At 44.3% G+C, this 14844-nt stretch overlaps 1 protein-coding gene across 1 annotated transcript; it reads right to left on the reverse strand.

The window, feature by feature from the left end:
* Nucleotides 1–1791: 1791 nt before the first annotated feature.
* Nucleotides 1792–8418, reverse strand: LOC308321916 (NACHT, LRR and PYD domains-containing protein 3-like; the record flags this gene model as incomplete). Its single annotated transcript, XM_080773014.1, has 9 exons — nucleotides 1792–1820; nucleotides 3237–3412; nucleotides 3569–3739; nucleotides 4017–4187; nucleotides 4282–6022; nucleotides 6159–6194; nucleotides 6930–6974; nucleotides 8024–8266; nucleotides 8394–8418. The coding sequence occupies 9 exons, from the start codon at nucleotides 8416–8418 to the stop codon at nucleotides 1792–1794; spliced, it is 2637 nt and encodes an 878-aa protein (XP_080629140.1).
* Between the last annotated feature and the right edge of the window lie 6426 nt (nucleotides 8419–14844).

Below are 14844 nucleotides of genomic sequence, written 5' to 3' on the forward strand. Positions count from 1 at the left end.
TAAAAACGTTCGCTCTGAAAGAATATATATTCAAAGATTTGTGACACATTTTCACGATTTTTCAAAAATAGCAGACCTACAAGCAGACCTACACGCTATGAGTTTGTAGATCGTTAAAACGACTGGATTACGGTTGGTGAGGGGTCCGTTAAAACGATCGGATTAAGGTTGGTGAGGGGTCCGTTAAAACGATCGGATTAAGGTTGGTGAGGGGTCCGTTAAAACGACCGGATAAAGGTTGGTGAGGGGTCCGTTAAAACCACCGGATTAAGGTTGGTGAGGGGTCCGTTAAAACCACCGGATTAAGGTTGGTGAGGGGTCCGTTAAAACCACCGGATTAAGGTTGGTGAGGGGTCCGTTAAAACCACCGGATTAAGGTTGGTGAGGGGTCCGTTAAAACTACCTGATTAAGGTTGGTGAGGGGTCCATTAAAACGACCGGATTAAGGTTGGTGAGGGGTCCGTTAAAACTACCTGATTAAGGTTGGTGAGGGGTCCGTTAAAACGACTGGATTAAGGTTGGTGAGGGGTCCGTTAAAACGACTGGATTAAGGTTGGTGAGGGGTCCGTTAAAACGACTGGATTAAGTTTGGTGAGGGGTCCGTTAAAACCACCGGATTAAGGTTGGTGAGGGGTCCGTTAAAACTACCTGATTAAGGTTGGTGAGGGGTCCGTTAAAACGACTGGATTAAGGTTGGTGAGGGGTCCGTTAAAACGACTGGATTAAGGTTGGTGAGGGGTCCATTAAAACGACTGGATTAAGGTCGGTGAGGGGTCTGTTAAAACGACTGGATTAACCCATTTAGGCCTGACGTCGACAAAAATGTTCTTCTATATCCTGACACTTTTCTGAAATTCCTCAGTTTCTGTATCAGTGGTACTCAATATTTCATGTCAAGGACCCCAAACATTATTATGTAATTGGCCGCGGACCCCCATTTGAAGATATGTTGTTCTAGGGACCCCTCAGAAGCAAAGATTTGAGTTAAAAACGTTCGCCTTTTCAAAAATAGCAGACCTACAAGCTCATAGCGCGGCACTCGTGCTATGAGCTTGTGGATCTGCTATTTTTCAAAAGGTAAAGTATAACAATGCTTAAAACACCAAAAGGGGTTCCCGGCCAAAATGGATTAAGGTTGGTGAGGGGTCCGTTAAAACCACCGGATTAAGGTTGGTGAGGGGTCCGTTAACCCATTTTGGGCGGGCACCCCTTTTGGTGTTACCATTATGTTATGCTTTAGTTTTTGAAAAATAGCACATCTACAAGCTCGGCTATGAGCTTGTAGATCTGCTATTTTTGAAAAATCGAAGAACCACTGACATATAAATACAACTTTTTCAGAAAACTGTCAGGATGTAGAAGACATTTATAGAATCTGATCTCAGGTCAGAATGGGTTAAAACCACCGGATTAAGGTTGGTTAGGGGCCCGTTAAAACCACCGGATTAAGGTTGGTGAGGGGTCCGTTAAAACGACTGGATTAAGGTTGGTGAGGGGTCCATTAAAACCACCGGATTAAGGTTGGTGAGGGGTCCGTTAAAACGACTGGATTAAGGTTGGTGAGGGGTCCATTAAAACGACTGGATTAAGGTTGGTGAGGGGTCCGTTAAAACGACTGGATTAAGGTTATTGTGATGCTGTATTAACACATTTAGCTGGGGACCCCCTGGAACCCCCCAAGGACCCCTGGAGGGTCCCCAGACCCCACTTTGAGAACCAATGACCTAATAGCTGATGCTTTGACTGAATGAATATCACAGAATATAAACTTACACTTCTTCACTCCTGGTGTCAGCCTGTTCTCTCCACCGTGGTCCACACTGGAGTTGGAGGAGAAACAAAGTCAGACCTGAATATTCAGTATCAATATATGATAATATAATTGATAATGATTTTACACCATTAAACATCAAACAACACAGAACAGCATCACAGTATGATTGAGATCATTGAGTCCTTCTCTCCTAGTTATTGATGTATTCACAGTGTATTGACCACCTAGTTATTGATGTATTCATAGCCTATTGATTACCTAGTTATTGATGTATTCATAGCCTATTGATTACCTAGTTATTGATTTTCTATCAGAGGTGTGCTGAACAGAGGTCATTCTGGAGTGACAAGAAGGTGCAATCTGACCAAAATGTTGTGTTGGTCTTTGTCAGGCGGCAGTGGCTGGATGGTAACCACAAGGTTGGCAGTTCGAAACTGGGCTCCCCCAGAGTTAGTGTCGAAGTGTCCTTGAGCAAGACACTGAACCCCTAATTGCTCCTGATGTGCTGGTTAGTGCCTTGCATGGTTTCCGCTGCCACCAGTGTGTGAATGGGTGAATGTAATGCACAATCTATGTAAAGTGCCTTGGATAAAGGCGCTATATAAATGCACCATTTACCATTTATTTGTCTCTCTCACAGCCTCCTGCTGCCAGAGTTGAACTGACTAACTGTCTCTCTCGCAGCCTCCTGCTACCAGAGTTGAACTGACTAACTGTCTCTCTCACAGCCTCCTGCTGTCAGAGTTGAACTGACTAACTGTCTCTCACAGCCTCCTGCTACCAGAGTTGAACTGACTAACTGTCTCTCTCACAGCCTCCTGCTGTCAGAGTTGAACTGACTAACTGTCTCTCTCACAGCCTCCTGCTGTCAGAGTTGAACTGACTAACTGTCTCTCTCACAGCCTCCTGCTGTCAGAGTTGAATTGACTAACTGTCTCTCTCACAGCCTCCTGCTGTCAGAGTTGAACTGACTAACAGTCTCTCTCACAGCCTCCTGCTGTCAGAGTTGAACTGACTAACTGTCTCTCACAGCCTCCTGCTGTCAGAGTTGAACTGACTAACTGTCTCTCTCACAGCCTCCTGCTGTCAGAGTTGAACTGACTAACTGTCTCTCACAGCCTCCTGCTGTCAGAGTTGAACTGATAGGGCCGATTCATACTCCTGTTTCGGCGCTGTAGTGCCGAAATGATTTCGGCTCGTCAGAAAATGTCAGTAGCACCGAAGAGCCGACTTTAGGACGGTACCCGCCCCCCCGAACCTCAAATGACGTCAAATTGTAGGCTCTACAGAGCCGAACCGACTTTTATTCGGCTCTAAAATAGGAGTATGAATCGGCCCTAACTGTCTCTCTCACAGCCTCCTGCTGTCAGAGTTGAACTGACTAACTTATTTCTATCTGATGTCTGGTGTTTACACGTGGTCTGAGTAGACACTGCATGCACACCCACACAGTCTCTCTCACACCTCAGAGCATCCAGTCTGTAGCGTGGATCCTTCACAGCAGCAGAGAGCATCGCTTCGCCTGATTCTCCTGGATGATTGAAGGTCAAGTTCAACTCTCTCAAATGGGAAGGGTTGGAGCGCAGAGCTGAGGTCAGAGAAGAACAGCCTTTCTCTGTGACCAGACATCCTGACAAACTGCACACACACACACACACACACACACACACACACACACACACACACACACACACACACACACACACAGTTTCACAATGTTATATTTTGTCCCATTGATTTGAAAAACTTTTGTTTTATTTTAACACAGTTGAACCCAGTTTCAGGCATACTGACTTGAGAGTCTCCAACATGCAGTGTGGACTCCCCAGTCCCTCCGCCAGAAGGCTGACTCCAGAGTCCAGAAGGTCATTATTGCTCATGTCAAGTTCTCTCAGGCTAGAGCTGGAGCTGAGAGCTGACGATAACTCCTGACAGCATCTCTCCGACAGGTTGCAGCCACTCAGCCTGAAGAAACAACAGTGGTAAAGCATTTAGTCATTAGACTTCAGGAAAATAAAGATCATATAATAAAATAAATAGCATGCACGCACGCACGCACGCACACAAGCACACACACACACACACACACACACACACACACACACACACACACACACACACACACACACACACACACACACACACACACACATAGATTTCACAATGTTATATTTTGTCCCATTGATTTTAAAAACTTTTGTTTGATTTTAACACAGTTGAACCCAGTTTCAGGCATACTGACTTGAGAGTCTCCAACATGCAGTGTGGACTCCCCAGTCCCTCCGCCAGAAGGCTGACTCCAGAGTCCAGAAGGTCATTATTGCTCATGTCAAGTTCTCTCAGGCTAGAGCTGGAACTGAGAGCTGACGATAACTCCTGACAGCATCTCTCCGACAGGTTGCAGCCACTCAGCCTGAAGAAACAATAGTGGTGCATGTATTAGATTTTATGTTAAATAACCTTAATTAAATAATATTTGAAATGTATCCAGTTATCAGTGAACCTACAGAGCTTTCTTGGAGGCTTTGAGCACGGGCAGCAACCCCAGAAGAGTCTCCTCTGAAGCAGAGTATTTCTTCAGGTCAAACACGTCCAGCTCCTTTCCTGAAGACAGCAACACGAAGACCATAGCTGACCACTGAGCAGGAGAGAGCTGGTCTGTGGAGAGACGTCCTGACATCAGGTACCGTTGGATGTCCTCCTCCAGAGAATGATCATTCAGCTCATTCAGACAGTGGAACAGATTGATGCTTCTCTCTGGAGATGGATTCTCTGTGATCTTCTCCTTGATGTATTTGATGGTTTTATGATTGGTCTGGAAGCTTTTCCCTTTTTTTATGAGCTTTTGTACGAACTTCTGATTGGTGTCCAAAGAGAGGCCCATCAGGAAACGCAGGAACAAGTCCAGGTGTCCATTTGGACTCTTTAAGGCCTCGTCTACAGCACTTTGGTAGAGGTGATGAATCTTGGATTTGAAAACCTTTCCAAATAACCTCTTGACAGAGGTTGACAGTAGGTTGTCACCAGTGTTGATGAAAGTGATGAAGACGTGGATGGCGGCCAGAAACTCCTGAACACTCAGATGGACAAAGGAGAACATCTTGTCCCTGTGCGTTCCGCGAACCTCTCCAAACAGTCCTGAGTACACTGCTGCGTCGCTGATATCAATGCCAGACGCTTTCAGGTGTTCTTCCTCAAAGATCAGGTTGCCTTTCATCAGCTCTTCAAAAGCCAGTTTCCCCAGAGAGCGAATGACATCATACGGTTTCCTGTCAGGATACTTGGCATTCGTGTGTCTGGACTGCATCTCAATGAAGTAGAAGTACATGGAGCTCGGGGTCTTTGGCAGCACTCCTTTCTCCCTCACAATTTCTTCCATAACGTTAGAAGTGATCCAACAGAAGGCCGGGAGGTGACACATGATGTGGACGCTTCGGGATGTCTCGATGTGAGAGTATATTTGATTGGCCAGCTGCTCATCAGGGAACCTCTTGAAGAAGTACTCCTTCTTCTGAGGGTCTCTGAACCCTCTCACCTCTGTCACCCTGTCAACAGAAGGGATCTGGCCGGCGGCTGCAGGTCGTGAGGTTATCCAGAATTTGGCTTTTGGAAGCAAGTTCCCCTTGATGAGGTTTGTCAAGAGAACGTGCACTGTTGTTGGCTTCATCGGATCAGTCCACTTCACAGTGTTCGGGAAATCTAGAGCTGGCTTCGATTCATCCAGCCCATCCAAGATGAACAGAATGTTGCACTGTTGGAAGGTGCAGATCTTTATCTCCTTGGTTTCACTAAAGAAGTGATGAAGAAATCCCTCCATGCTGTACTTGTTGTTCTCCTTCATCTCCAAATTCAACTCTCGGAAAGTGAATGGAAACACAAAGTCGACATGCTGGTTGGCTTTGCCTTCTGCCCAGTTCTGAGTGAACTTCTGAACTTGTACTGATTTACCAATGCCGGCCGCTCCCTTCATCATCACTGTTTTGATGGGTTCACTTTGTCCAGGTGAAGGTTCCACTATGTCGTCCATGTTGATTGGTGTTTCCGGTTCAGCTGTTTGGCTGTATGCCAATTCAATCTGCCTGATCTCATGTTCTTTATTGACCTGTCCACTGCCTCCCAGTATGTTGTAGACCTCTGTGAACATGTCACTCAGAACTGGGTCTGGTCCATCTTTTGAGATCCAGTGATTCAAACGCTGATTCTTCTCCCTCAGATTAGACTTGAGCTCTTGTTTACACAGAGCAAGAACTAAATGACCAAAGACAAGATGACATCATTAAGTATGTGTTATAGAATGACATCATTATAGATGAAGGTGGGGAAGGTGTATTGCTGTACTTGGAGATACAAAGGTAGAGAACCTGATCTAAGTTTCTTTACTCACCCGTGCTAGTCAAGTCTTGTGATGGAAGTCCAGGTCCTGAATAAGGAGAGGAGGATAATGAAGTAAAACGTTATGTTGTCTATTGTCTATTGTCATTATACGTTAGCATGTATTGAAGTTCTATTGTTATTATCTAAGTAACAACATTCATGCAATGAGTCTATTGTCATTATCCAAGTAAAATGGCATTTATATAATTGCCACTAGAACTCTAGAGTGTACCTCGCTGTGTAGTAGTAGTAGTACAGTAGTGTTTTTACAGTGTACCTCGCTGTGTAGTAGTAGTACAGTAGTGTTTTTACAGTGTACCTTGCTGTGTAGTAGTAGTACAGTAGTGTTTTTACAGTGTACCTTGCTGTGTAGTAGTAGTACAGTAGTGTTTTTACAGTGTACCTTGCTGTGTAGTAGTAGTAGTACAGTAGTGTTTTTACAGTGTACCTTGCTGTGTAGTAGTACAGTAGTATATTGTACAGTGTACCTTGCTGTGGAGTAATACACTAGTATATTATACAGTGTACCTTGCTGTGTAGTAGTACAGTAGTATATTATACAGTGTACCTTGCTGTGTAGTAGTACAGTAGTATATTTTACAGTGTAATATTATATGAGTATTGCACATTTTAAATGCATAACATGTTTAAAACAATTAGTTTCCTGCCAATAATATGATGATGACACCTTAATTATTTACTGCTGGAGTAAATACTGAAATAATCTGTTACTGTTTAACTAATTTACAAAAGGCTCCGTCCAGATTGTTTCATGACTCACCCTCGTTAGCCTTGTTAGTCGATTCTTGTGATGGAAGTTCAGCTCCTGTATAAGGAGAGGAGGATGAAGTGTGAGTGGACATGGTAAATGGTAACTGCTGTATTTATATAGCGCCTTTATGATTGTGCATTACATTCATCCATTCACACAGCGATGGTGGAGGATACACATTTTGTCCATTGAATAGCCTACTGCAGGCCTGGTAGACTAGATTTAGAAGACGTGTGTCCAGTCCATAGCCTACTGTAGGCCTGGTAGACTAGATCTAGAAGACATGTGTCCAGTGCATAGCCTACTGCAGGCCTGGTAGACTAGATTTAGAAGGCATGTGTCCAGTGCATAGCCTACTGCAGGCCCTGGTAGACTAGATTTAGAAGACATGTGTCCAGTGCATAGCCTACTGTAGGCCTGGTAGACTAGATTTAGAAGACGTGTGTCCAGTCCATAGCCTACTGCAGGCCTGGTAGACTAGATTTAGAAGACATGTGTCCAGTGCATAGCCTACTGCAGGCCTGGTAGACTAGATTTAGAAGGCATGTGTCCAGTGCATAGCCTACTGCAGGCCTGGTAGACTAGATTTAGAAGACATGTGTCCAGTGCATAGCCTACTGTAGGCCTGGTAGACTAGATTTAGAAGACATGTGTCCAGTGCATAGCCTACTGTAGGCCTTGTAGACTAGATTTAGAAGACATGTGTCCAGTGCATAGCCTACTGTAGGCCTTGTAGACTAGATTTAGAAGATATGTGTCCAGTGCATAGCCTACTGTAGGCCTGGTTGACTAAAAATATACTGAAAATATAATATTTATATGGAGAAATGCAATCATTTAACATGCATCTCTGTGAAGGAGAAGGACAGCTTGACCTGTCTCCTCGCTGCTAACGTGCCTATTGGACAAGGACGGGTTGGGGAGGGACTTAGCGAACGGCTAATTAGGGGTTCAGAGTCTTGCTCAAGGACACTTCGACACTAACTCTGGGGGAGCCCACAGGGATCGAACTGGCAACCTCACGGTTCCCAAGTGGCCACTCTACCCCTGATCCACTGCCACCCCTTAAATAAATGAATGAATGAAAGAAAGAATGATCTTACCAAGGTCCGCCAGCAGGCGGGGTTGGTGTTCCATGAGGGCATCATAAAATGCTGCCCGGGCGTTGGTTCTTCCTGGAACTACTGTTGATGTGTACAGAGTCCTCATTTTTTCCATGGTTGTCTTCTCGGCATTAATCTCGCTGTAGATCTCAGGGTGGACCCTGTCTCCTAGACTGTCTACTACAGCCATGACTGCAGACACCCTTTGGGTCAACTGTGCCCTGTGCTGCATCACAAACCGTGCTGTTTGCAAGAGAGAAAAAGAGTGGATGAAATTAGAGACCCTACTGTACAGCCCTGGTAAACAGAACGTAGCACCAGCTACCAACCTACTCACCGGTCACCTCGGACACTGAAATAAAACACTCACCTTTTCTGGATTTTTCTGCATCCATTGCTTCTGAAGTCAAGTCGTCATCAGCATCCTGTTGGATACAGTCATGTTATTTCAATCATAACAATACAGAGTGATGATCGTAATATGGTAATAAATATCTATATCAGTCAATGTGGAAACAATTAGTGGGATAATATATATTTCCATTCCGTCTAACTCTACTACATATATGGTCTAACTCTACTACAAAGCACGGGGAGAACATCACATCTAATTCATTGTGTTGCCATAAAGACTAATCCCACCGAGACAAACATTTAATAAGAATTGGGATAAATTAATGATTGATTGAATAATTAATGAACAGATTATTACAGTATACATTTCAAGCACAACTCAATACAAAACTGTTAACTGTGGTCGACGATCATAAAGCATTACACTGGTTTACAATGGGGTCCACCATGTTCAATTCGTCATAACATTTAGAGACGCACAAATAAACTGTGTAAAGCTGTGAGTGCATTAGTAACCAACAGTACCGTGGTCTGTGGACCTGATGCTGATGCTGATTGGTCCATTGTGGGTTTGATTGATGCCTCGGAGTGGAGCGACAGCAGCTAGCACTGAAGAACCTGGATGCAGTGTTGGGAAAGGTCTTTATTTAAGAACCTGGATGCAGTGTTGGGAAAGGTCTTTATTTAAGAACCTGGATGCAGTGTTGGGAAAGGTCTTTATTTAAGAACCTGGATGCAGTGTTGGGAAAGGTCTTTATTTAAGAACCTGGATGCAGTGTTTGGAAAGGTCTTTATTTAAGTGGTGCAACCACTTCCTTAAGTAGCTTTGTTTGTGCCTGGGTGGCCGGCTGGGTGGCTACCTGTGCCTGAGCACGGAAATTGCATTTGGTTGGTTTTCAAAACCAAGTGTCACTGTTGCGCAGCATACATACATACATACATATTAACTGTATATATGATGATTTCAGGTGTACAGTACATTAAAGTACAGTAAAGTAAAGTACAGTAAAGTACAGTACAGTACAGTACATGGTAACATTGAGTAATTTCTCAACCGTTTCGGACGCGGGGCGGCTCGCCGATACCGGCCCTGTAACAATATGATTGGGCCCGGGACTGAATGGAGTTCCCGTTCGCGGGACTGGATCGACAGACTGCATTGCGCCAAACACGCGTGGCGCTGTGGCGGTGTTTGACAAACTATTAAAGTATTAAATCAAACTGGTACTATCTATCTAACTGTCTATCTGTGTCTCTTGTTTCCCCCGGCCCTCCTATTCTTCCCGATTGTAGCCTAAAATAAATTAAAGAATGATGATTGCTGGGAAATGTTGTCTCTCCTGTTGTGCCTCCAGTGCAAAATCTGACTTGTTACTGGAGGACAACAACATTACCCAGCAATCAATGCGTCTTTGCGTCATGAGACAATTTACCTGGCGCGGAAAACGAACAGCAGACAGGTCTGTCTCTGACAGCGAGTGAAATCATCAGTGAGTGAATGATTATGATCCATATTCCGCAACCATGCCACCTAAGCCTTACAAACATAAATGTGGCCGTCAAAAAAGAACCGACAAAAAAAGAACGGGACGAGAAGAACGCAAAGCTACCTAAATTAGACGCATTTGTTATAAAAGTAACAGGGAAACGAATTAGTTATAGTTTCCCCGTTTAACTAATTAATTAGTGACAAGGCTGAGCGTAATGAAGCAGCGGGATTGAAGAAAGCAATGGACATTTTTAATTTAATTTGTCTAGTGGTGCTCCAGACGGAAATATTGGAGTGTGTTAATGCCGTCTCTGAATTACTCCAAACCACAGACATGGACATGCAGAAAGCCTCGAACTTGCTGGAGAATGCGATAAAAGTCTTGTCTGAGTGCAGGGATGCTTTTGATGAGGCAAAGACAACCGCACAGACCAGAGGCGGAAAGTTCTTATAACGGCAGGGGGTTCAAGCAGTCAATGCAGTGGGTTCAGTCGCGCCTTTGCCAAAATGCCAGGGGGTTCAATCGCGCCTCTGAACCCACGGAGTTTCCGCCACTGGCACAGACGCTTGCAGACAAATGGGGAGCTCATAATACTGTAGCGGCCAGCTATGGCTGCAGCCAATAGGACTGTCTTGGGGGTGGGACTGGGGAGTGAGTGACGGGGGTCCTCTGTGGGGGTAGTTTGGTGGAGAGCGCACGTCTACCTATGAGGAGGAGCATAAATGCTGTGTTACGTGATAAAGTAATAAAGAGAGATCTTTATCATCGGTAACTACGTCTCTGCCTCCGGTTCCTGGGAGCGTTACACTACCTTCGAATTAGACCCTACAAGAGTAAGAAGAAAGAAACGTCATTTTGACGAGCCGTGTGAAGATGAGTGACTATCCGATGCAGAAAGCTATTTCAGGGTAAATGTTTTCAATGCCAATCTGGACATAATAATCAACCAGCTGTCCCACAGATTCCGTAGTATGCGCGAGACCTCTCTCATGTTTGAGGCTCTGCACTCCATGACCCTCCAGCATGCAGGAGACAATCTATATGCGTAAGGATGGGGAAGGTCTTGGTCGCAAGAGCAGAAAGTGCTGACCAGATCGAATAATAATAATAATATTATCTGCAGTGGTCTTGGCGATGTTCTTCGGTTTTGGGAGCAAGTTAAGAATGCTTAAAGGGATTGTGACATTTAAAACACATTTTTGTAGATATTTTGTGTTCTTTGGCTTTTCTTGACATCAATTTCACCAAAAAAAAAACAAATTTGAACATTCAGTGTATTCTCCGCTGTCTGGACTTTTGTGAATAATTATGCAAATATGACTCGTGGCTTGGACGGCGGAGGCCTACGTAATGTAACGCTAAACCGCGCCCCCTCTCCTCTGCTCCCTGCCTGCCAATTCTACTACCCGCCCCCCTCCTCTCTTCCCCGCCCCTCTCCTCTCTTCTTCCTCATTCTGACCGCGACTTTGTTTCAGTATAATAATAATAATAATGGCTTCTAGAGAAAAAGCAATCTGCTCCGTTGTCGGCTGTGTCAATCAACACAAGTCCTTGCACTTTCCACCAACTGGCCTAGATGAAGATTCACGCTCTAGGTGGATGCATTTTATTTTTGAAGTTCAGAGTGGATTTGCAACCAAACTTTTTATGAACCCAGGAGCAATACCAAGCATTCGTGTCCCAATCCCAACTATAAGTATTTATACTGCAATGATTTGTGTTAAATTGTTGTGCAGTACTATTTGAGTGGACTCACAATAAAAAATCAATCGCCTGCAGCACCCCGAAGTGCTTCATGGTAGCCTACTTTTAATTTATAGTCAATCACTGCCACTACCCGCATTAGCTGTGTGTTTGACTATTATTAATCTTTGATTCGTGGCGTGCACCAGCTGTTGTAGATTGCATGTGCTCATTATTGTTCTTGTAATGCGATACAGTGGAATAGAAACGCAGCCAACGCTCGTGTGATATAATCCACGTTAAAAGTATGGCGAATAATGATAGGCTATAGTCATTGAGTATGATATCGATGACATTACACAAGTTTATGTCGACGTGGTCGTGGGGTGAGATATTGCAGGAGTTTCATAGGCGCGTTCGGAAATAGCGCACTGAGCCAAACTGCCACTGTGCAATGCAAACTAATAGGCGAGTGCGCTCCGGTGCGGTGTTTCCGAACGTGCCTTATTTGTTTACCAACTGTTGCTCGTACGATGACGTTGAATAGAGAATACATGTTACAAAGGGAGTCTACCAACGCGCCTCAAGCCTAAAACGGCTGATCCGGTGCTTCACAGGTGCAGGGACATCAAAGTTGCAAAAGGAGAGGAGACTGGAGCAACACGGACATTTAGAGCCTTTTACGTTTCGACCTTGCGGTCTTCATCAGAGTGGACTCTGATGAAGACCGCAAGGTCGAAACGTTAGTCGTTTTGTATACTCAGCACCTTAATAAAAGGCTCTAAATGTCCGTGTTGCTCCAGTCTCCTCTCCTTTTGCAGCAGAGAATACATGTTGTTGTCCATCCCCTCAGTACATACATGCAGTGATAGTCTTATTATAAATAACATTTTATATAAACTATAAACAAATAGTTATAAAAGGAGAAGAAGTTGCGTGCGTTGGCACTGGCAGCGTTGCTATGGCTGAGATGCTGTGAACTTGTAAAGGAAAAAAAAAAGAACAGTCCCTTTCTCTGAGGGGGGCGGAGAGGTATGGAGGGCTTGAGGGGTGGGGGGGGGGCGGAGCTGGGTAGTGATTGACAGGAAAGGGGGAATTACCGACATCTACAGGCTAAAATAATGTGTTTTTCTATGCCTTCTCAGGATGCATATTACATACACACAAAAACTCCTGGCAAGAAATACTGGAGTGGAGATTTCTGTTCAAACTTTTTAGACACGTTTGAAGGACCATGGCCAAGACTTTTAATGTTGTTAAAATTATGTTCAAAATAATGTCACGATCACTTTAAATTGCAGGTTTAGAATTAGAATCTCATACAGACAAGGTTGACAATTAATAATCGGACGGAGATTGGTTCTGGCAAGATGCCTTATAAAAGGAGGGAATGACGTCACAACTAGGTAGGCGTGACGACATCCCTGACAATATGAGAATGCAAAACGTCTATCTGACCACTACAACAGGGACCTAAGTAGCAAATGACTTTGCCACTCAACTCCTGTCATTCAGGGTCTGTTTTAAACAAGAGATCGCTCAGGAGTCCTCAGTGTTCCAGCTCGCAAAAAGGCTGTTTGTGGATCATCAGTCCGTGACTCCCTCGTTCACTGAGGTGTGTACTGTGTACTGTGTACTGTGTACTGCCATGCTGTTATTCCTGACGTTACCTGTGACTGCGGCGACAGCCGAGCGATCCTTCTCCAAGCTAAAACGTATTAAGACCTACCTGCGGAGCGCCATGGGTCAGGCGAGACCGAGTGCAATCCTGTCCATTGAAAACACCAGAGCCCGGGAGTTGGACATTTTAGACAAGGCTCGTCGTATGCCATTCAAATAGGTGAGCAAACGGCCCTTTTTCTTACTCTAGCCTATAATAGTATTTATTATCTGTCTGCCTCACGGCCCGCACCGCGTCAGTGCGGAGAACACTCTCCGTGGTGCTGAAACGTTTTTTCTAGGGATGCACCGAAAGGGAAATTCTTGGCCGAAACCGAATACCGAATATAGGAAACAGTTGGCCGAATACCGAATAGCCGAATACATCTTTGTTGTAAAGCTACCTGATTATGGCAAAAGACATGATTATGGCAAAACCTAACTTAAATAATAAACACTTATGGGTCCATTAAAAAACATCAAAATAATTGGAGGCTTTGGATTAATTAATCTCAATTAATCACATTTTAATCGCATATCAATAGGCATATTTGACCTGAGCAGTGAGCTTTTTTTTCTACATAAGCGTAGGCAATAAAACAAGTAGTAATAATAATAGTGATAATATTATTTATATAAAGCTTCTCTGAGACACTTTTCAAGGAGAACATGAGAAAACAAATAAAACCAACTTTATTAGAGAAAAACTAAGACTATGGAATAAAATAAATTAAAGTGGAATGAGATAGCAATATTCCAGATGTGGGTTTGAATTTATAGGTGGTGGCATGTCTCTGAGTTTTGGGAAGTGCATCGTTTTGACAGTGAAACCCTGACCATTAAACACGGGCAGACGCAACGATACAGTCTATCATTCATTGTTAAAGCTCCAAATTATATTCCCATTCGTCTTTGTGTCTGCCCGTGTAAACGCAGCAGCGAGTGTGAGGGGTTGGGGAACGGATGCAAAGTACATAGTGTTAAAACTAACGTTAGCTCCCATGCTAGCTACTAGCTTCCCTCGTCAACAGAACACCACCACAGATCGGGTGGAAGCTGCTAATATCACGTTGCTTGTGCCCGTGGATGGGAAATAAGATTTAGAAGGCTATGGAATCGTGGATGAAAGCACATATGTGTGCAATACAGTTGTGTCGGATCTGCCTGTGCATTCCGTCACTTTCCGTGACTGCTGCTCGTGTGTTGTGTTGCGACTGTCGCTGGCTGGCAGTGGCTGCTGAATGAGGCGGGGGGCATTCCAGCCGCCACTGCTTACTGTATATAATGTGATGTAGACAGCACTAGAATGGCATTGTATGAAGTCATAGCACTTCGCCAAATGATTTTGGGGTGTCCCCATGAAGAGTTTACATAGTACACATGGTACATGCATACAGCTTCCCTAATGGTTATATATCTGGTTCCAGTATTCATTCATGGTGTATTGTCTCTATTATTAAGGTTATTGTAGCAGTACATTTATACTGGGGGTCGGGAGGGGCGGGGCACCACTGATTGTGTTTGTGTTATTAGGCTCAGGATGGTGGATTGACATCCAGATGAAATCATCAAAGAGACATTTTACCTTCATAGAGGAGATGACATCGGGGTCATCAGAGGGTCTTCATCCCTCCT

This window comes from Protomyctophum bolini, assembly GCF_963924005.1.
Source record: "Protomyctophum bolini genome assembly, chromosome: 9".
NCBI classification, from domain to species: Eukaryota; Metazoa; Chordata; class Actinopteri; order Myctophiformes; family Myctophidae; genus Protomyctophum; species Protomyctophum bolini.